We start from the raw sequence: 23,175 nt of genomic DNA, 5'->3' as shown, positions 1-23,175 counted from the left end.
CTTAATATCTCTCCTTAACTACAGTCTATAATTACCAACTGCCTACTGAGTCACACATCAGCATCTCAAACTCAACAAATCCAAAACAGAAATCATCATTTCCCTCCCAAATTCACTCCACTTTACCATACTTTTCTATTGATATCCAATGCACCACTGTACTGTCAGGTTCATGACCTCAAAATCATCCTTTACTCTTTCATCTCCCATGTACCCCTCTCCTATCACTTTCCAAGCCACATTGAGTCTACCTCCATAACATCTTAAATCCATCCCTTTCTTTTCACTCATATGGCTTCACCTTACTGCCTTGTAAATAACTAGTTTTGTTTATTCTTTATGAATGTGTGTGTGTGTGTGTGTGTGTGTGTGTGTGTGTGTGTTTTGCCTGCTCAATCAGAATGTAAGTTCTTTAAGGGCAGGATCTATTTTATTTTTTCACAGTATTCCCAGAACCTACCTTGAGATCCCCTCCAGGGGAAGATATTTCAAATTATTTTGAAATAATAGAAGGCTCCTCATCCCTGACTGTAGTGAAAAAGAGGACTCTTTATCTGTTGGATTTTCATCTATTATACTTTTCTTCTATCCACTGTATTTCCCCTCTGTCTATTATGTCTTCAGACTAAGAGCTTCTTTCCTGGGATGTTATAGGCACTTAATAAATACTAATTGACTGCTAATTCCCTTTATGGATCCCTAAAGGCAGAAACTGGATCACAGACTTCCTAGTAATACTCATAATACCTTGCACATAGCAGAGATCTAATAAATTCCTGTCTTAGGTCATCAGTTCTGTTGTTCTTTATGAAAATGCTTTGTCTTTATATTGATGGGGCTCCTTTTGTATTTCTTTTTGGATGACTCTAATTTAGATGTGAGACATTTGATGTTATCCTTGATTTACTGAGGACCATAAATCAAGAATCACAGCTTCTTAAAAAATTGATCATCTCCTTTGAGCTGTTAATAAACAAGTCTAGCTTTCCTTGAGTTGTCAAATCTTCACCTACAGATGGTGAGAAATTAAAAATGAATCAGTCCAGACTTAAATAATCAATTGGAAATTTGAACATAGAGCTATTTCTTTGGTAGTTTGCCATGCTACTAGCATAGAGATTTTTTTCTCCCCTCTCCTTACCACTTCATCAAATTGGCAAATAACCAAAATGTAGGACAAAAAAAACCTATTCACTCAACAATGATGTATTTTATACCTTTTCTGTATATAGTCTATCACACTAGGTGCAGGAGGAAATACAAAATTAAATAAGATACAATCCCTACCCCCAAAGAGCATTTAGAAAAGGTATATGACATATATACAATATATACCATTACATAATACATGCATTAAAGTCATTTTAAAAAATACTTGAGATCCAAGTTGGGAATATGTCAGGAAAGTCTTCATGGAAAAAGTAATCTTTGAATTGGGCTTTAAAAGATAGGCAAGAAGAGAAGTATTTCTGTCTCAGAATCTCTGGTATTATCACACCTTTTTAATCTCCACATCCTTTGATCATATCTTTAGTTGCCAAACTTTAAGTTTGGCCTTCTCTTTCTCTCTCCCCTCCACTCTAGAAACACAAAGGGATTGATAAGTCTCACACTTCACCATTTCCCAAAACTTTTCTACCTCCATCGTCTTGAAATCTGAAATTTTCTTCTTTCATCATAGTTTCCTATCCTGTCCATGTTACTGTATTTCTCCAAAACTTGATCTCTATACTCAGTATAACCTCAGATCCCAATATCTCTGTGTTCCCAAGGCATCATTAATATTCTGGCCTACTTTCCTTTCTTTCACAATCCTGATCCTGATTACCAATTCAACAAAGACATTCTTTTTGATCTTTTAATTCTCTGCTCTCTTTCCCTACCAGTATTTATGCCCTGCTATTCTTCATCCCTGGATCACTCCAATCTATGCTCATTTTCAATTCCTACTCCTGAATTACTAGATACTACAGGAAGATGTCACAATACCATGGAGACTGAGTCAATACAAATTCATGTTTTCTGTCAACTAGACCCTCATCACTGTTTAAAAATCTTTTTTTTTTTTCTTGCTCTGATTACCTCCTTATCATATTCCTCACAGTGTCTGATTTTGCTTTACTTGAAAGATTGAGGACAACTATGAGGAGCTCTCTCATTTCCATTTATTGTCAACTCAAAACCTAACTACATCTTAACCATCTTTCTTCAGTTCATTTTTAATTGAATTTTTAAAAATTCTGTCAACAGTCACAAACAACTCAAAACACAAAGAAGAACATAATTATGTGAGAAACTGTGAAGCAACTAATTTGCTCCATTTTCAAAGAAGAAATCCTTGATAAGGCTAAGCTCTCAACTTGTGCCCTTGATCTCATACCCTCTCATCTCCTTCAAGGGCTTATCCTATTGATATTCATTCATTCATTCATATTTCTCTTTCTCTTCCTTTTCCTATCCCTCTCCCTTTCTCTATTTCTTTCCCATTTCTTCCCCTCCCCCTCTCACTCACTTCTTTCTCTCATTCTTTCTCACTTTCTTACTCTTTTTCTCACCTTTTCCTTCTTTCTTTCTCTCTCTCATCCTCTTCTGTCTATATATATATATATATATGTATATATATATATATATATATATATATATAAATTTCTCTCTCCCTCTCTCTTTGCTCTCCTCCTTCTTTCCTCCTTTCCTATCTCTTTTCTTCTCTCAATTTCTCTTTCTCTTTCCCTCCTCTCTCTTTCCAAGGACAGAGCCTTTTCCACTACCTCAGCCCTGTTGCTTCTATTAAGCTCCTTGAGGGAAGATATTTCTGTTCCATTGTCATTATTGCCTAAAATCTAACCAGGTACCTTGCATGTAATAAGCATATAATAAAAATTTGTTCAACTTAATTCCAATGTTGATTGTATTAGCTTGTGTTATATCAGGCTCTTATAATATGTAATTATGTCCCAGAATTGATTCATCAAACCATATATTTCAACTGATTCATAATCTCACTAATATGAACACTTCCTCCAGTGATGTAAAACATTAATTCATAACAGTTTTTTTCTTTCTATGCAATTTTGATTTATATCTACCCACAAATTTTGCAGAAATGATCTACTTTTCTATCTACTATCCCTGAGACTTTGGACAAATCACTTAATTTTGGGGAGACCTTAGTTCCTTTTCAGAGAATGATAATTATAATAACTAACATTTGTATAGTACCAGGCACTGTGTTAAGCACTTTACAATTATAAGTTCATTTGATCCTAACAACCCTGGAAGATACTATCTCCACGTTGCACATGAGAAAACTATGGCACACAGAGGTTAAGTGATTTGCCTAGGGGTGACAAAGCTGGCAGATCTTCCTAAATCCAAGTTGAGTGCTCTATTCACTATATATAGAGTGCTCTATTCACCTTGCCAACTGATTACTAAAGGAGCAGGCTGGACTAAATAACTTCTGAGATCCATTTTATTTCAAAATGTTTGACTTCATGAATCTGTCCACCATCTAGAGACCTTCTCTTGACCTTTAACACTGAATGATTACCAGTAAAGAGCTGAAGCTATCTATTCATTTTGTCTCTTTTTCACTTTGTGACCAACTCGGTTTATTTTTCATTTACACATTTAATTGATTATTTATTTTCTACCAATTCTTCTATACAAGTTACCATTGCTGACCAGAACAAAGTCTATTTTCACTCACTGTCTGTCCATTGTCCTTGGAGTTTAAGACTAAACTTGGAAATTGTGATATTTCATGATTACTGCATTTTCAGAAGAACATTTTTGTTAAAAGATGGAATTATTTTTTATCAGGACATAGCTTCTAATCATTAAAAATACTATATAAGTTCCTAAATATACTATAACCTGCTTTCTAACTCTTATTTGGGTTCAGCTAGGCAGTTCAGGAATCAGGCTTGGAGTCAGGAAGGCTCATCTTCCTGAATTCAAATCTGGCCTCAGACATTTACTAACTTGGGCAAATCACTTAATTATGTTTGCTCCAACTTCCTCATCTGTAAAATAACCTGGAGAAAGAAATGGCTAACAACTCTAGTATTTTTGCTAAGAAAATCCCAAATGGAGGCACAAAGACTCAGACAACATTGAACAACAAAAATAATATTCACTTCTGGACTCAGCCTGGCCAAGACACATGTATTGATGGATTAACTCCATAGATAGCCTACCTAATTCTATGTTATAGTCTAGACCAGAGATTTTTAATAATGGATCCACATTAAAATAGAAAGATTTCAGGGTAGAGTAGAGAAGAATGAGGAGAGGGAAGAACAACTATATAAGTGAATAGAAAAAAAAAAAGGTGTCTTTATTCCAATATAATCAAGCAACTAGATTATGTGACAATCCACAGTGATAGAGTTGGCTCTTTTCAAAAATGAGATGATTCAAAGCAATTCCAATAGATTTGTGATAGAGAAAGCCATCCACATCCATAGAGCTATGAAGAGATAGTATTTTCACCTTTTTTATTGTTGTTTTTTGCTTGCTTTTTTTCTATTTTTCTTTTTTGCGTTTTTCCCTTTTGATTTGATTTCTCTTGCACAATATGACAAATATGGAAATATGTTTAGAAAAATTGTACATGACTGCTGTCTGGGGAGGAAGCAGGGAGAAAAATTTACACAAGGCTTTTGCAAAAGGTGAATGTTGAAAACGATCTTTGCATGTGTTTGAAAAAATAAAATACTTTTTAAAAAAAGAATTACAGAGGTGTAAGAACTTTCAAGATAATTAGTAAAGTCCCCTTAATTTTTAGGAGGAAACTTGAAAACCAAAAAAGCTTATTAACTTGTTAAAGATGGCACAGCTAATTAGTAAAAGACAGGCCTAAGAAAGCTGGCTCTAGAATCAGAAGACCTAGGTTCAAATCTTACCTATAATACTTATCACCTGTATGATTTGGGGCAAATGACTAACTTCCCTTGGTCTCAGTTTCCTTAATTGTAAAATGAAGGAATTAGACTAAATAGCTTTTAAGGTCTCTTCTTGCTCTAAATCTGTGATCCTTTGAACATGATATAAAATATATGCAAAATGAATTCAAAGCAATTTAAATAAGAAAGCCATTAACAACTGAGGGTATCAGGAAAGACTAGGGGAATCATTCTAGGCAGGTATCCAGGGGTAGGAAGTAGAATATCTAGGAGCAATAAGTTAACCAGTTTAGTTGCAAACCATGTGAGGAGACAAAATATAAAATCAGTCTGTGAAGAACAGAAGTCTATAGAACTATTTCAAGACCACAATTAACTGGAAAAAAAAAAAGTTGAGTTTAATGATTTTCATTGAGTTCTAAACCATCCTAGAAGTCTATGAGGAATCCTGTATAAATCTGGGATAGTCATGGCACAAGATGACAAAAGGAAGAAAAAACTCAGAGGTGAAAGGTTCTTTTCACCTGAATATTTGTTTAAGGAGAATACGTCATCCCTGATCCGGCCAGATAAAATTCTATTGTACTGAGGACAAAGCTTATTGTTGCATTTAAAAAAAAAAAAGAAAGAAAAGAAAAAAGAGTGATTTGGAGTCAGAAGATGAGTTCAAGCCAGCCCTTATTTATTTCATCTCTCTGAAAGCCTTAGTTTCCTCATCTGAACAGTTATATCTAATTCACAGACTTGTTAAGTAGGAAACCCCTTTAAATACCAAATAAATATGAGATATTCATTTGACCCTTGTCCTGTCCTGACATCATCTCCCCAGCCTACAACCCTCATGAAACTTGGAAGTTACCCAAAGATTCTGGCTTTGAAATGTCATTCATTGCAAAATTTATCAGCAAACTAAATACAGATAGCCATTTTACCAATAGTTGACATTGATGAAGTGAGATAACAATGAGTGAGGTTCTTTCTCTTGGAGAGACCAGTTTGGGAGTGAAAAAATTTGCTAAACTCAGAGGCTATGGCAAAGAGGCTTTATTGTTAAAGAAACACCAAGAGGGATTCTCTCAGCCACTATATCTTTCTCAAGGGAGAGATCTGCAAAGAATCATTTTTGAAGACCCATTTTATGTGTAAGTTTAGGGGAAGTTTGAGAAGTCTCAATTGAATGTGAAATCTTGCCTAGGGGTGTGACTTCTGGACAAGATCAATACGACTTTGATTTGCTTTTGATTGATTTGATTATCTCACTTTCTCACTCTTGAGAGGATGGGAGACCATTTGGGTTGTGAATCAAAGGGGACATGTTTTTTGTGATTTTACATAATTTTACTGAGCTCACTTAAGTCATACAGAGTTCACTTGCATCATCTCCCCCCTCAAACAATTAACCCCAAATTCTTTTGGAAAAGGGATGAGGGTCTCTGTTCTTCTGAAGGTTCTTCATGCTGGGAGGGGTTGTAGAGCTGTCCCTAAGTTAATGAGGAGTTATGCTTGAAGGAGAGAAATGAGATCTGAAGAGAGCAGCTGCAGCATCCAGCAGATGTTGAGCTTGCCCATCAGTTGTGCCATGATCCCCAGGTTGCAAGAGAAGTTGGAAGTTTGTAGTTTTAAGCCTAGAGAAAACAAATCTCATGAGTGATCTGAAAATGCAGGGGCCAAATATGATCAAAAAGATAATCATTAGAAGTAGAGTGAGTATATATGGGCCAGTAGGGATCATATCCAGAAATTCCACCCAGAGGAAGACTGGGGAGGCGTGAGAAATTGCTCATGGATGTCTTGCATCCAGACAGCTTTCTGTAAGATTCTCTCAGTGCATAGCTCGACTTTCCTTGAGTTGTTAATGTACATGCAGTAAGAGGGGTTGACCAGAGCACAGACACCTCCACTAGAGGCAGGGAGATAATCTAAGGCCATTTGGTTATCTAAGACCATGTTAGCAAGAGAGCCCAGGGACTCTCCTATTTCCCTGAGAGAATGTGCAGTTTGGTTGGCAAGCTGGTTGATTGTGGCTGTCAGGTTGGAGAGGACGCTTTCATGCTCTAAGCATCTAACCCAGGGAATTAGCGTTATGAGAAGTGAGATCCTTCCCAGCCAGAAAGCAGGGGACAGTGGGGCCAGAGGAATTCCCCGGGGGGTTGGCTAGTATAAAAGAGTGGCATCCGGGGAGGAGATGGTGACCTGTGGGAATGGGACCTTTGCAAAGAATGCATTAGGCCGCCTCTGTGGGTGGAGATGGCCCACCCAGCAATCCTGGACACCCCCATTCCCCACAGAGTTCCCTAGCTTGACCAGAAAGTTGTCACCCCTGGCGAGGGCCCACAGAGGAAGACCAGGAAAGCTGGAGAGAGAGCAACAGGAGTAGAGTGCTCCTACTGAGGAGGAAAGATCACCCTTCCTTCTCCAGAGATTTCTCAGGATTCTTGTGGAAGAGAAACTTCAGGTCCTCTGTGGGCTCCCAGGAGTACTCTGTGGTATCTGAAAGAGAGGTAACAGAAGCAGCATTTTTAATTCTAGAGATGTGAGTCCAGCTGGGGACCCTTCCGGCTTAACTGCCATTGGAGTGGTCAGAATGACATTGTATGGACCTTTCCACTTTACATCCAGAGGGTTGGATCCCTGGGGCTTCCAGGTTTTTAGGGACACCATGTCCCCGGGATTTACAGGGGAGTAATCTGATCCTGGGCCTCTACGGGCCTAGGGAGATGCTCCTACTCCTGGGTAAAAGAATCAGGGAGCGGGAATTAAAGGTGTTCAGTGGTGAAAGGGCAGCAGCTTTAGCAGTTTCCTTAGCCTGAAGCAAATCTCCCTTCTGGTGGCCTTTACAGAATATGACTGAGACCTCTCCGGGTTCATGGACAGCTTGCAATAGGGGCAGAATTTCTCCTGCATGTTTAATGGGAGAGTTTGTTGACAAATCTCTTTCCTTCCAAATAGCTCCATGAGCATGTAAAATAGGAAAAGCCCATTTGGAGTCAGTGTAGATGTTGACTCTCATCCCCTTCCCCAGTTCTAAAGCCCTGGTTAAGGCTACGAGCTCAGCCTTCCGAGCAGAAGTCCCAGGAGGCAGTGGCTTAGCGTTCCCCCTCCCCCTTCCCCCCAGTATTATAAAGGGTCACCACAGAAAAGCCTGTCTTTCTCTCCCCATTCTCAAGAAAGCTCGATCCATCTGTGAACCATTCCCGCTTTGGTTCTCAAGGGGAATTTCCCTTAAGTCAGATCTGCTGGAGTAGGCAGAATCTATAACTTCCTCACAATTATGGACAATCTCTCCTGGTTGAGAGACTTCAGGGAGAAGGGTGGCAGGATTTAAAGTGTGATAGACTCAGAGAGTCAGGTCGGGGGTATCTAGCAGGAGGGCCTGGTAGCTGGTAAGTCTCCCACTCCAAGCCACTGTTGCCCTTTAGCTTCTAAAATGCTCTGGACTCTGTGGGGGGTTAGAACCTCTAATGGCTGTCCCAAGGTTAGTTTTGTGGCTTCCTCAGTTAAAAGGGCTGTGGCGGCCACTGCTCTGAGACAGGAAGGCCATCCTAGGGAGACAGAGTCCAGCTTCTTTGAGAAATAAGCAACAGGCCTGGGGGGAGATTCCAGAGCCTGAGTAAGGACTCCCAAAGCCTGCCCATGCCTCTCATCCACACACAGAGTGAAAGGTTTCTGTAAGTCGGGGAGGGCAAGGGCAGGTGCAGAGGTCAGTTGGCTTTCAGGGTTTTAAAAGCCTTGGCCTGATCAGGTTCCCATACAAGAGGTTATCAGGACCTTGAATAGTGTAATAAAGGGATCTGACAATAATCCCAAAACTAAAAATCTAGATTCTGCAGAAGCTGGTCATGCCTAAAAAGGTACATAGCTCAACATAGAGCCTGTTGAGCCAGGGTTTGGGAGGCTTAGGATAGCCCATTTTCTCTCCACAGTTAGAGAACAGGAAGAGGGGGTGAGATTATGGCCCAAATATTTGATCAATGGACAGGCTATGTGGGCCTTTGGTAAGGAAACCCTGTAGCCTCTCGAGGCTAGAAAATTTAGGGTCTTTGTGGCTGCTTTTAGGGACTCTTCTCTGGTGGGGCTGCAGAGCAAAATATAATCCACATATTGGATAAGGCTGCTGCCGGGCAGCTCTAGTTCCCTTAAGTCTTTAGCTAATTTTTGCCCAAACAGATGTGGACACTCTCAAAAGTCTTGAGGTAGAACAGTTTGGCCTGGCTGAACTCTGGGCCCCTCATTCCTGGTCCTGAGAATCCTGGAGGGCTAGGCTGGAGGTGGCTCTACCCCTCTCGGGGCAGTCCCTCTTGCAGTGTCCTTCCTGGTTGCATCCAGAGCAAGGGACTGGAGGCCTTTTCAGAGGGCAGTTTCTTGCCCAGTGGCCGGGCCCTTTGCACTTAAAGCACAAACCCCTGTGTTCCTTGGAAATAGTGGGGCCAAAAGTTGGGCCTGCTCTTTGTTCCTCACCATGTTCCTGCAGTCTTCCTCCTCTGCTGCAGCTCAATCTCTATTATTAAACACCCCCAAAGCGACTTCCAATAACGAAGTCATGGGAGTCTGGGAACCCAGAGCTAATTTCTATAACCTCCATCTTATGTCTGGGGAAGACTGATTGATAAAATGCATGCTGAGGACAGTGGTCCCCTCTGGAGAAGTACAGATTATTGTATTTCCTCAGAGCCTCTACAGGCGGCCCTGAAAAAGGGTGGGATTCTCCTCAGCTGCTTGGGCAATCTTCCTAACTTTGTCATAATTAACCTGCTTCTTAATCCCCTTCTTCATGCCCTCAATGAGGCAGGTGAGGAGGTGATCCCTTCTCTCCTGTCTCTGCTTCCCTCCTGGTAGTTCCACCTTGAGGTCTGAGACGGGCACAGCTATGGCCCTTGGTTGGTATCCAGCAGGGGAGGAGGCAGACATGTCATCCCCAAACTGCTGGACCAGGTCCCAGAGCCTCCTTTTCTCCTCTATGGTACAACAAGAGGAGATAATGATATTAATGTCTCCCCAGGACTGACCGTATTAGAGGGTAATGGCTTTAAATCCCTCAGTATACGTGGTAGAGTCCTCAGTTTCTCTTTAGTATGGGAAAGATGCAACATGGAGAAGGGCATCTGCACTCTGAGTCCACCCCCCAAGGTTGGTCACTTCCCTCAAGGGGCAGAATTTAGAAGTAGCCAAATCAGGGTCCTGAGCAGCAGCCCTCTGCTATAGAAAGAGAGTGGGGGGCTTTTCTCAGCCAGAAAACACCGTAAATGAGCCACCAGATGATGAGGTGAGGCAACGAATGAGTGAGGTTCCTTCTCTCGGAGACAGGAGTTCAAACACCAAGAGGGATTCTCCAAGTGGCCATATCTTTCTCAAGAGAGAGAGAGATCTGCAAAGAATCATTTTTTGAAGACCCATTTGATGTGTAAGTCTAGGGGAAGTTTGATCATTCTCAATTGAATGTGAAATCTTGCCTAGGGTTGTAATCTCCCGACAAGATCAATAGGACTTTAATTTGCTTTTGAATGATACAGCTTATCTCATTCTGAGAGGATGGGAGACCATTTGGGTTGTATATCAAATGGGACATGGTTTTTGTGATTTTACATAATTTTACAGAGCTCACTCAGGTCATACAGAGTTCACTGGCATCAACCCCTCCCAGAATTCTGTCTCAAGCAGAATTTGGCTTTTGATACTTTAATATACATTGTCCTATGTTACATTGGAATAACAATTTTAATTGTGGTCCTTCGAACATAGCACGTTTGTACAATTTTGTTATTGAGTTGTTTTTCAGTCATGTCTAATTCTTTCTGATCCATATATGAGATTTTTCTTGACAAAGATACTGGAGTGTTTTGCCATTTCCTTCTCCAGCTCATTTTATAGATGAGGAAACTAAGACAAATGGGGTTATTCAGTTATGTCTGACTCTTTGTGACCCTCTGGGCCATAGAATTCCAGTACTGTTCATGGGATTTTCTTGACACATAGTGGAGTGGTTTACCATTTCCTTCTCCAGTGGATTGAAGCAAAGAGAGGTTAAGTGGCTTGCCCAGTATCACACAGCTAGTAAGTGTCTGAGAGGGTCTTCCTGCTTCTTGCTGTATCTTCTGAAGCACCTACCTTCTCCAAAGACTTTTTTATGGTTAAGTTGACTTAGGTCCACACCTAAGAAGACAAGGTTATGCATCAAAAAACACATTCTTGGTTATGTATTAAGTGGTCTTGGACTGAAAGGTTAACTTGGATGTAATTTCTGCTGGGCACACAATTAGAAAATGGAGGCAAGTGAATAATAGATCTTGGTTTGTTTTGTCACTATTTACATTTGGAATGAGATAGAAAAATAAGATCCTCCTATGTACCTAACGTGACAATAACTACTCTTGTTCTGTAGGACATAAATACATAAAAGTATCATTAATGCTATTCTATAACATTAGAACATTCTGTGTTCTATTGAAGTTTTATTTATTTTGTTATATATTTCCCAGTTACATTTCAATGTGGTCTACTACTGCTTTGGGTAATGCCTTAAATACTTGTTGATTGATTTTTTTTTTTAAAGGCCTGTTTATAAATTGACAAATATGTGTCATTGCTTTGGTAGATTTTCCTTGTTTACAAATTCTGTACCAATGAATTCATAGGCCCAGTCCCTGTCTCCTATCAATATAATATCATTTGATCCCCATAACAACATCATGAGGTACAATGAATATTATTACTTCTGATTCAAGGAGAATACATTGATGTTCAGAAAAATGATTTAATTTACCTGTCATCACACAATTAAGAAGCAGAACTAGTACCTGAAGCCAGGTCTTCTGTTTCCACAATGTTGACTTTTGCTAACCATTCCAATGTCTTTCCAGAATAGTCATTGTTAATGTAGCTGGGTCAAGAAGTAAATGTTATGGTTAATCAAGTATACTGGTTGATAGCTACTATTACACATTCAAGACAGAGTAGTAATTTTCAAAGAGCAAAAATCCATTAAAATGCACTTGATAAAAAGTTCCGTCTGATTCAGAATGTTCTTGGAGTACATCAGCCATAATTATGAATGTCAATTATTACATGGAAATAACAAATTCTGATTGAAAGCATGCCAGAGAAGCCAGTTCTTCCTTTATACATTTATAGAAGTACAATCTCTCTTACGGTGTCATTCCTCTCCCTCACGTAGGGATTGGAAACCACAGGAAAGAGCTCAGGAATCTTAACTACCTATTTCATCTTTTTTAAAAAAATCATTTCAATGACCTAACCCCTCAATTTCCTCTGAGTAAAATTTGTACTATCTATCTCACCAGAGGTATGGAAATATTCAAGATCTTTACAAAGTTCTTTGTATACATCAGAGATTACAATAAGAACCATTTAAACTTGTTTTTTATCTTAGCTCTTTATTCTAGGATAACTGATTGAACTAACTCTTTAAGGTACTGATCAAAAAGGTAGTTGGCTCAGAGTAGCTTATCGGCACTCTTAATCTAGATTTGGGAATTTACACTGTGGGGAAATCCGGCTGGTCTGCAACTGGTCTGCAATTTTATATTCTTAGAAAGTTGCCTGGAAGCTCTGAATATTTAAGTGACTGACTTACAGTTATTTGTGCAGAGGCCCTCCATCCACTATTTCATGGTGCCTTACTATGTCATGTCCTGATAAATATCTTTATATACAGAAATCAGTGCCTTATATTATTATCATTACTTTTGTTACCACTTTGTAGTAATGTGGATCACATGAAGACTGTAGTTCTTCCTAACTTTGAAACCAGAAAAGGCAAATTAGTTCCTCTTTTTAATTGTGGTATTCAATTTTTAAAAAGTGGCAGCAATAAAATATCAGTATATAGTTAATAAAAATAGTTAATCCATAAAAGGAAGCAACCTAGTCAGTAGCGAAATAAATCAAGACAGTGGATGATATATTAACATACTTGAGATATTGAAGGAACCATTCAAGTTGGACAGATATTCAATGAAGCATTCATGAAAATTCACATGAATCACATGAAATAGGAACATATGGAGGAGTAACAATCTGTAAGCATAATAATAATAGCATGGATTTGTATAAGTTTATATGGTATTATAAGATTTTTAAAATATTGGTCTTACAGTCACACACTTTGACACATATTATCCCAAAGTTATGGATGAGCAAATTAAGGATCAGAGAGTTAACATGACTTAATAATGGTCACACAGCAAAAAAAAAAGTCTTGGAGCCAGAATTCACAGCTCCTCTGCTTCTAAATCCAGAGATCTTTTTTACCATAATACATAGTCTATCCTAATAGAAAAAAAAAATTATGCATTTAACTATTCAAATACTATGTGAGTTTTCTGTATAAAAAGTGTGTGTCTTCTTTGTAAAAAGTAATAATATTACTAGAGAAATAGAGCAGCGAAGTGGGGTGGTAAATAGATCACTAGGCATAGAATCAAGACAACCTGAGTCCAAATCCAGCTTCAGACACTTAATAACTATGTGAAGCTGGGCAGGTCATTTAACCCTGTTTGCCTCAATTTCCTCATCTGTAAAATGAGCTGGAGAAGGAAATCACCCCATACCTTTGCCAAAAAAAAAAAAAAAAAAAAAAAAAAAAACTCTAAATGTAGTCACAGAGGCAGATAAGTCCAAGGATACTGAATAATAAAAATATTATTAGTTACTTGTTAATATTTAGCAAATATTAATAAAATATATTATCTCAGAGGATTGTGATTAAATGCTTTGTAGGCAGCCTTTAGCTTCTTCCAGCTAGCATCTATTTTCTGAACTAAAGTGAGCATGTTGAACTGCAGCATCTCCTTTTAAATTAATAATACCTATATCTCTTCCTCAAAGAACAGAGAAATTGCTCTGCTAAATGAGAGCTCAATTTTCAATCTCCTAGTTTGTTTCATACCTGTTTTGACTGAGCTCTTATAGATTTAACAGCTTCCTCATGGCAAGACTGCACTTTGGCTGTCCTGGAACCGAGAGCTGCTTAGCCCAGAAAAGGTGGCTGAGTCTCACTTGACATAGATTTATAGAGCCAGAGAGATGCCTGCATCTTTGCATAAAAGAGAATAGAGAGGTATGTTCCTTTTGAATCCAGTGACCAAAGAATAGTTCACAAAAGAAATTTTAAAATTTAGTACATGGATGAAACATGGAATATTGCAAAAGAACCTGTATTTGGAGTCAAAGAACCCAAAATCAAATCCCAGTTTTGCCATTCTTCCTATATGATTTAGGGTATATCACTTTTTTCACTGAGACACTTAATGAGCTGTTTGACCCTGGGCAAATCGCTTTACCCTAGTTGTCTCAATTTCCTTACCATAAAATAAGATGTAGAAGAAAATGGCAAATGACTCCAGTATCTTTGCTAATAAGATCTCAAATGGGGACTGAAATGACTGAACAACTTTTCCATTTCAGATCTCATCTGTTAAAATGTCCAAGGTCATCTTCAATGATCTTTATGATATCTTTATGATATTCTTGATTAAGTAAGACTCACAGACTGAAGAAAATATTTTAAGTACTTCTGAAAACAGTATTTACTCAGGAATATTTTCAGCTAGTATTTGAATAATTTTCCCTCTACAAACATTCTTAGAATCATAGGCACTTTAAGGGTCTTAATCATCATCTGGTTCACAGCAGTTCTCAAAGTGTGATCTGGAGCCCACTCAGGGGACACTGAAACTGCTTCAGGCCGTCTCTAGAGTCAAAACATTTTCATAATAATACCAAGATATTTTTATTTCTAACATTATAAATATAAGAGGGGCAAATGAGAGATTTAGACTCAGTATTCTAGAAAAATTTGAGATTATTTTCAGCCTACCAAAACAAACAATACAGACCAGAAAAAGATATAAAGAAAATAGTCATTTTTTAAAAAATCTGTATATTAGATGAGTTTATCTGTTGGTTGATGGCTACTTATTTTCAACATGTTGGGCCCAGTCCTGTGTCTTCTAAATGCCTTCCATTCCATTTTCTCCTATCCTATGCTAAAGCTTCTTAAACTGTGGGTCACCACCCCATATTGGATCATGTAACTGAATGCAGGGCTCATGCAATTATCATTTATTATCAGTAAATGATAATTTTGGTTTTTATACATATTTGATATGCCTATATACCTGAGGTTGTGTAAAAATTTCTTGGGGGAAAAGGATCATGAGTGAAAAAAAGTTTAAGAAGCCCTGACCTAGGTTCCCAAATCCCCAAGTTGTGATTTTTGAGACTGAAAAGAACTGAACATTATAAACATGATTTTTCCAGGTTTATTACCTCTGTTTCCTTGCTTCTTTGGGGGTATTACCAGAAAATCAGATGCTAGTCATCACTGAGGCTACAGTAGTCTTAGGAGACTGCTATGATCTTTACTGTTCTTGATGCACTGGGAAGCCCAGCAGAAAGCTGACAAGTCTTTATTAAGCTCTTTGTATGTGCCAGACACTATGCAAAACATTAAGGATACAAAAAGGCAAAAACAGCATTATGGGAATTCTTAAACCTTTTACATTTCCTGTGACTGAAGGTAACACTCAGAGGACTGTTGGTTTTGTTACCCACAAACAGCATGTTTGAACTTGAACTTCCTGCTAGATTTGATTTTATTCTCAATTACCTTGTCTCTTCCATAAACCTGACCTGAGGTAGTCTTTTGGGAGCTTGTATTTCCTGTATGAAATACACTTAATAAAGAAGGAACGTGGTCTATCAAATGCAGAGAATCATAGCATTTCGGAGTTGAAAAGGACCTTAGAGACCATTTAATCTAACCCATATCCCCCAAAAGAATCTTACATAATTAATAAACTAGTCTTATATAACAGGAGTTAACTGTTTTGGCCTCATAGACCCCTTTGTCAGTCTGTTGAATGTTTTTAAAGGCATTAAATAAAACATACAGAATTACAAATGAAACCAATTATATTGAAATAATGCTATCAACTTTTTTTAAAAAATCTTGATCCTCATGTTAAAACCTCTGCTGTTTACAACCCTCTATAATTTATATTTTATATTTCTATATTATATTTATAATTTATCTGATGAGTCATATCCATCTTTTGCCTAAAGACCTTAAAAAAAATGGGATTTACCACTTCCCAAGGCTTTCATTCTACTCATGGATAGCTCGAATTGTTAGGAAATTTGTTTTTTGTTGTTGTTGTTTTTCCAAAATCACATCTAAATTTGTCTCTTTTTACTTTCAATATATTGCTCCAAGTTCTATTCTCCTAAATCCACAAAGAACAAATCCAAATGGTGGTACATTGAACAAAGCAGGGGGACCTGCAGGATTTGGCTCTTGACCTTCTTGACTGCAACAGATACTTACTAGCTGTGTGTTCTTAGGCAAGTCACTTAACTTCTTAGTTTTACTTTCCACATCTGTAAAATGAGCATGATAATAGCACCTACCTCCAGGAGTTGTTTTAAGGATCACATTACTTAACAAATGTATTTGGTATGTTATATAGTATTATCCCTTTTCAAGGAGATAGCCTTCAAACACTCAGGCTGCTAAACTTCTCACTTAAAATTTTTTCAACTACTTCTTGTCCTGTGTCTAGTTTTTCAAATTCAATTGTTGGCCCAGAAATCCAAGTTCAAACCTACATCTTTCCCTTACAGCTTTGTTACCTTAGTCCAGTAACCATTCGAAACTTCTATTTCCCCATCTATAAAATGAAGATATTGGACTACATATGTATCTAAAGTCGCTTTTAGCTATGAATTTTCAAGATTTTTATTCTTCATTCTGCTGAAATGTAGTCATGTTGACTTGAAAATTCAATAATTACATCTTTGACTTTTCTTATTATACTCTTTCTTTCAATAACTATATTCTCATGGGGAAGGGGGTGGAGGGAGAAAAGTCATGTTAAAGAAAACAAATGACAAAACATATATCAAGGACATGGTTAATAAAAGTCTTCTATTGACAAACAATCTATAACCTACCAGACTGGACCCTGACTACCATGATTACATCTGACCTCCTGGATCTCTTATCTCTTTTATCTGCCCCATGTTAAGGTCACTGAACTCAAATGACATTCTCCCTCTAATTACCCTGCTTTCGTGTGCTTTTTCAATGACACAGTCAATTATCAAAAGTACAAGTAATAAAACTGGAGGCAGATGACGCAGTTGAGCTTTTTGACTGCTTAGTTGGGACTTTTAGGATTTATCTCTATCCCCCTTCTTCTTATAGAGCCATCTGCTATCAGCCTCCCCCGAGGCTTCCAGAGGAATCTGTATAATCACAGGAGCACAGATATGGAGCTGAAAGGGACCTTACAGAGCATCTTTCCTAACCTTTTTATTTCACAGAAAAAATCAAACATTTACTGATAACAAATCACAAAGAAATTTCTTTTAAAACAATTCTTTGGTGTGTATATACTTATACCATTTGTTAAAGACAAAAGCAAATTTACATACTAATGACATGGATAGACTTGTTTTTTACTTAAAGAGTTAAATCTTGGCTGAAATATGTGATACCTTTTACTACTGTCAAATTTTTCACAACTTCCACATTGTTATATGACCCCCTTATGGGATGATCTACAGTTCAAAAACCTTTGTTCTAGATAACTTTCTTAAACTCAGGTGAAGGAATTTCCTCAATAACAAAAAAGGTCCAGCTCCTCCTATCTCTTACTTAAAAAAAAAAAAAAAATGCATACAGCCTAAACACATTCATTCATAGATTTATTTAGTTCATTAAGCTAGAAGTGGCATTAGCTTTTTCAGTAAAAATTTGATGGCTGATTGCCCCTAATTATTAACTAGTATTATCTAGTCTAGAGAATGTCAAAAAGAAATGCAGCTGGTTATGAGGAGAAAATCTGATTTTGGAGTTGGAGGTTCTGGATTCAAACTCAAGCTGTGTGCTGTTTGGAGAAATTACTTCTTAACCTTTGGGGTTCTTAGTGAATTAATCTGTAAAATAAGGGGATTGGACTAGGTGTCCTCCTAGGTTCTTTCCACCTCTGAATCTGTGATCCTGGGTTTTTGGTTTTTTGTTTTGTTTTGTTTTTTTATAGACCCCCTTGAATGGTTCTATTCACTTGTCTTTGTCTTTAATTTGTGGATAAAATGCTAAGGAGGTTTAAACAATCTTGAGTCCAACTTTATTTTCTCTCTCCTTTAGGGATTGGAGTAGGCGTACTGGTCCGAGAATATAGCAAGCTCTCAAACCTGGACAAGTTCTACTTTGCCTTTCCTGGAGAGATTTTAATGCGAATGTTGAAGCTCGTCATCTTGCCTCTCATTATATCCAGCATGATAACAGGTACTCTCAAAAAAACTGATATCTATTAGTTCTTTGCTGGGTTTCACCAGTTAAGAGACATATTCAGTCATACCAAGAGCTTTTGCATTTGGAGAGTGGTTTTGTCCTTTGGGGGAATTGTTTGTGAGAGACTTACAAATGAACTTAGGTGATATTAATGCTCTTAATTCTTGCCTCTCTGTCTCTCTCTGTGTGGCTGTTTTTTGTTCTGTGTCTTTGTTTCTCTGTGCCTGTGTCTCTGTTTCTCTGTGTTTTTGTCTCTTTCTCTCTGTCTGTCCCCCCTTTCTCTCTGTATTTTTATCTCTATGCTACTTATCTGTCTGTGTCTATCTGTCTGTCTCTCCTTAGATCTTCATTGGTTAATTCAGATAATAGTTCTTCTAAGGAAGACACTGTTATTCAGAGTTGCTATAAATAAACACAACTCAGTTGATAGGAGGCAAGAGAAAGAACATTTGGTTACCTTAGTACCAGCCAGTGTCCTCTGGCAAAACAAGGATGTCAGTTTTAATAGCATTTCATATAACTCCCCTTCTAGGTTTCTGTAGCTTGAAGAATGTAGCGCCCCCCCCCCAAAAAAAAAGATTTCCCAGGTAGCTGTAGGTTAACTCTATATCTATTTAACTAGAGATAGCATCACAGACTTAGGGCTGAAAGGATCTCAGAGACCATAACGTCCAACCCTCATTTTTTAGATGAGGAAGCTGAGATTTATCCCAGCTCACCAAGATCACACAGGTAGTAAGCATCAGAGGACAAATGTTCTTCCTGCTGCATTACTTCTATAATATAACAGAAAGAATTTTAGACTCCAGTCATTGGGTCTAACTGGGGTAAAGGCAGAAGCTGGAAGGAACCTGAGAACATCTAATCCAAATCCTTCATTTTGCAAATAAGAAAGTTGAGACCTAGTGAGAAAACTGATTATTTCTCTCTTAATATTAATAATGAATCATTGAATTAGAAGCAGGATTTTTTTTCAGAAGCTCATAGATTATTCAGTCTTTAAAGGGCATTGTTGATGGATGAGATTACAGAATCTCCAGGGTACATGCCTTTCAATCCTGGGTGAAACATGCTTTCTATAGAACTTTACAAAGCATTTAATATGAGGTGAATTCCAGCCCATTGTGTTGGGTTTGGATAGGGGAGGTAGATCCTTTTGTCTAGATTACCCTAGATGGGGTGATATAGATATAGAAAAGCCTCTTTGACCAAGACTGTGTGATCAGAGTCACTTCCCCCAGTCCCTCATTAAGATAAATCCATCTTTCATTATAATATTAATTCATCTCATTAATTATTAGCCAATTAGAATCTTTTGCCATCCTCAAGAACACCCATTCTTCCAAGAGCATATAAGGGTTGAATAGGTTCCATGAGGGGGGTTTTCAGCATTCAAGAGTGTCATTAACCTCTTTTATTAATTATTGCTTTCATTATTAATAAAAATGATTAGTTACCCAGAAACTCAAAACTTTTTTTTTTTTCTCTCAAACTTTTTATACATCACTGTAGAGAAGGAATTTCCCCAAGACCACAGTTAAGTGTCAGAGCTGAGACTGAAGCCTAGGACCAGTGATTCCAAAAATGACATTTTATACTGTAATATGTGATACTGCCCACAGCAAAGATACAAAGAGTTTTCTGGTGCCATCACAGTGGAGCAATTACTGAATAGCCAAGAGAGCTGATTTATAGCTTACCTCTAGCAAAGTATTAGCTCTATCACCCTTAGCAAGTCATTCGGGATCTGAGTTTTGTTCCTTCATCTGTTAAAATTGGGATAATAATACTTTAACTGTCCACCTTACAGGTTTATTGTGAAGGAAACCCTTTGTACAATAAAAAGAATTATAGAAAAAGCTCCTACTTGTGCAAAGAAGAGAAGAAGATGAACTTTCTTAAGTCTTCTGGTACAAGTTTGGTTGGGGTTCTAGGTGGCTAGAGCACCAGGCCTACAGTCAGGAAGATTTGAATTCCTGAGTTCAAATCTAGCCTCAGACACTTACTATCTATTTGACTAGGTAAGTCACTTCACTTCGTTTGCCTCCATTTCCTCATCTGTAAAATGATCTGAAAAAAGGAAATGGCAGACCAGTCCAATATCTTTTCCAAGAAAACCCCAAATGGGGTCACAAAGAGTCAGGCACAACTGAAAAATGGCTAAACAACAATAAATTTAGTTATTATAATTACACGGTATTCAATTTTGTCTACAAGTCTCTTTCCCATTTACATTGTTGTATTCATTGCATACAGTTTTTTCCCTGGCTCTACTTACTTCACTCTACATCAATTCATATAAGCCTTGCCATATTCATGAGTTTTCTATTTGTCATTTATTATAATGTAGTTAAATATTTCATTACATACAAATACCACAATTTGTTTAGCCATTCTACAATTGATGGCACCTACTTTGTTTTTATCCTATCTTCATTCAAGAATATGACAATGAAAAAATGCTTAGGCTTATAGGCTTTAGGATTAAAAGCAACCATAAAAATCATCTAATCTCCTGCTCCTTAAACTGTGGTTCATGATCCTACATGAAGACTCATGACTGAAAGTGGAAGGGTCTGACATTATGATTTATTGTCAATAAATATTTGGTGTGTATACCTATTTTATATATCTATGTAACCAGAGTTATGTAAAATTATTCAGCCAAAAACAGATTGTGAATAGAAAAGTTTTTAGAGGTCCTGATCTAATAATCTACCTCCCTCAGTTTATGCATGAAGACTATTGGGACTTGTCCGGAGTCTCACAGATACTAAGTGTCTGAGATCCTAAAATCAGATTTTTCTGGCTTCAGGCCATGTACTCTATCTTCGTTGTTTCTAGCTTCCACCAGGTAGATAAGGTAGGATTTGTGTAAGGGAAGTGGGAAACTGTAAAAGCGATACCTGCTGTCAAAGACTTGTTTCCTTCAATTTTCAGTATAATGGCTATTTAGGACCATTTGGAGCTCAAAGAGATCTCTGAGATCATTTAACCCAACTCCTTCATTTAACAAATGAAGAAATTGAGGTTTCAAGTGCTTAAATTTTTTGCCCATGGTAGCAATGACACTGCTAGACTTGAACCAAGACCAACAGTTAACCTAAGATCCACTAACTCCAAATCCAGCATCCTTTTTATTTATACCTTCTGCCTCATCAGTGTGTTTCAATTATAGTCTTAAGACAATTCAATACACAAAAATTTTAACTTCTAGCACAACTGTATTAGGGAACATTTACTTTAAAAATAAATTCACTGCTGAATTCCTTTAAATAAAAAGCTACTATGAAAATCAATAAATAATAAACAATAATAAAATGATACACATACTGTGTATCAAACCAGGATACAAACTAAAAAATGAAACTCCCTATCCACTTAGGAGTTTATATTAGGTGGGAAAATACTTTAAAATGGTATTGCACACTAAAAACTCATCAGTTTTACATATGTATTATTTATAAGCAACTTTTTGGGAAGGTATCCATTGAATGAAGTAAGAAATACTTGGAATAATCCTATGAGATGTGAAGGTTTCTGTAAAGTTTTAGAAACCATTTGTCCAATCTATATCCTAGTAGAATGGCCTCCCCAACAATCCCAAGTTGTCATCCAACCAGTCAGTCAATTTTTACTTGTTGACCTCCATAGAAGGGAAATCTAACATTCCTTTAGGAGAGCTCAAATTCTTAGAAAGGGTTTCCTTTAGGCAGAAATGTCTAGCTCTACAATCTTTACTTACTGGCTCTGAATTCTTCTCCCTTGGGCCAGGCAGAACAGACCTAATTCTTCTTGCACAGGATGATCTTGTGTAAGGCAGCTATTATAGCAACCTTACCCCCATCCTCAGCCTCTTCTTCTTCAGACTGAAGGCAAGAAAACAGATAAGGGAGCATCCAATAGAGGAATCTTTGACCTTGCCTTCATTTGGGCAATAAAACGTGCAGTAATGTGACCCTTCTGTTAATGGGAAATGAGTTTCACTCTCAAATTAGCAGGCCACAAGAAAGCTAAAAATGTTCTCTTCTAGGCAATATGCCTGTTCATTCCCAACCTTTCCTCCTCCCTCCTCCCCAAAACACTGAAATTAATCAGGGTGGAGCAGAAAGCTATGGATGAGACAGGATGTTCAAAGGTAATATTGTTTGCAGAGGTGCTATATTTAAGATTTTTCCTTGCCTAAACTAGATCTCAAGTTAGACTCATCATGAACATACATGTATGTGTCTGTTTATATGTATGTATATTCATCAAGTTATTTAATTCCCTTTTCTTCCATGAAAATAAAATTAATACTGTCAGATAAAGTTAATAGTGTCACTCATGAGTAACCATATAAAGTTTTCAGGATTAGAATAGACAAACTATTAAAGATTCATAAATAAATATTCTATTCAGTTTTGTAAGGTACTATGCCTATTTATAATGGATGCTCTAGAACTACAGTACAGTAAATATTAACTGTATTTCTCACATCACACAATGGATGTTTTCCTGAAAAATTGCTTATAAATTATGTTTATACAAAACAAATGAATTTTCAAGGTACCTGATTTTCTATTCTTTTTTTACTATCTATATGACATAGCACCATTTACAAAGAGGAATAATGTCTTATTTTCTTAGAAGACTGATAGGAACATTTATGTTATTGTTATAATTGGTTTTTTAATGAATATTTAATTTCTAATCCTCAAAACTTTCTTCATATTATTATTCATGAGGGTCATAATGATTTTATTTGTCCAAAGAGATGACATGGAAGGATGGTCAAGATTAAGCAGAGAGAAAAAATGAATAGACAATCAGGTTTTAATAAAGATCACTTCAATAATAATATATACACACCTTAGTACAATTGTAATGTGCAGAGACTATTTGGAAATGACCAATATTCATGATCTGAGACATTTATATGGTTAAACTTCTGAAGTATATTTTACACTTAAC

At 37.3% G+C, this 23,175-nt stretch overlaps 1 protein-coding gene and 1 long non-coding RNA gene across 2 annotated transcripts in view; one reads left to right on the top strand and one right to left on the bottom strand.

Moving 5' to 3' along the window:
* The window catches only part of SLC1A1 (solute carrier family 1 member 1), a 100,050-nt gene that overhangs the window by 26,923 nt on the left and 49,952 nt on the right, over positions 1 to 23,175 (top strand). The window contains exon 2 of the mRNA XM_051987866.1: positions 18,076 to 18,216. Within this exon, the coding sequence (XP_051843826.1) occupies positions 18,076 to 18,216 (141 nt within the window). The remainder of the gene's footprint in view (positions 1 to 18,075; positions 18,217 to 23,175) is intronic.
* LOC127555530 (uncharacterized) lies at positions 5,937 to 22,362 on the bottom strand. Its single transcript, XR_007952233.1, has 3 exons — positions 21,968 to 22,362; positions 7,296 to 7,397; positions 5,937 to 6,532 (listed from the first exon to the last, which is right to left on the bottom strand). It is a non-coding gene; the product is annotated as an uncharacterized LOC127555530 (long non-coding RNA).

Source organism: Antechinus flavipes, chromosome 1 (genome assembly GCF_016432865.1).
Source record: "Antechinus flavipes isolate AdamAnt ecotype Samford, QLD, Australia chromosome 1, AdamAnt_v2, whole genome shotgun sequence".
NCBI lineage: Eukaryota > Metazoa > Chordata > Mammalia > Dasyuromorphia > Dasyuridae > Antechinus > Antechinus flavipes.
The sequence above is the reverse complement of the archived record's forward strand: the minus strand, read 5'-3'. Positions and strand labels throughout refer to the sequence as shown.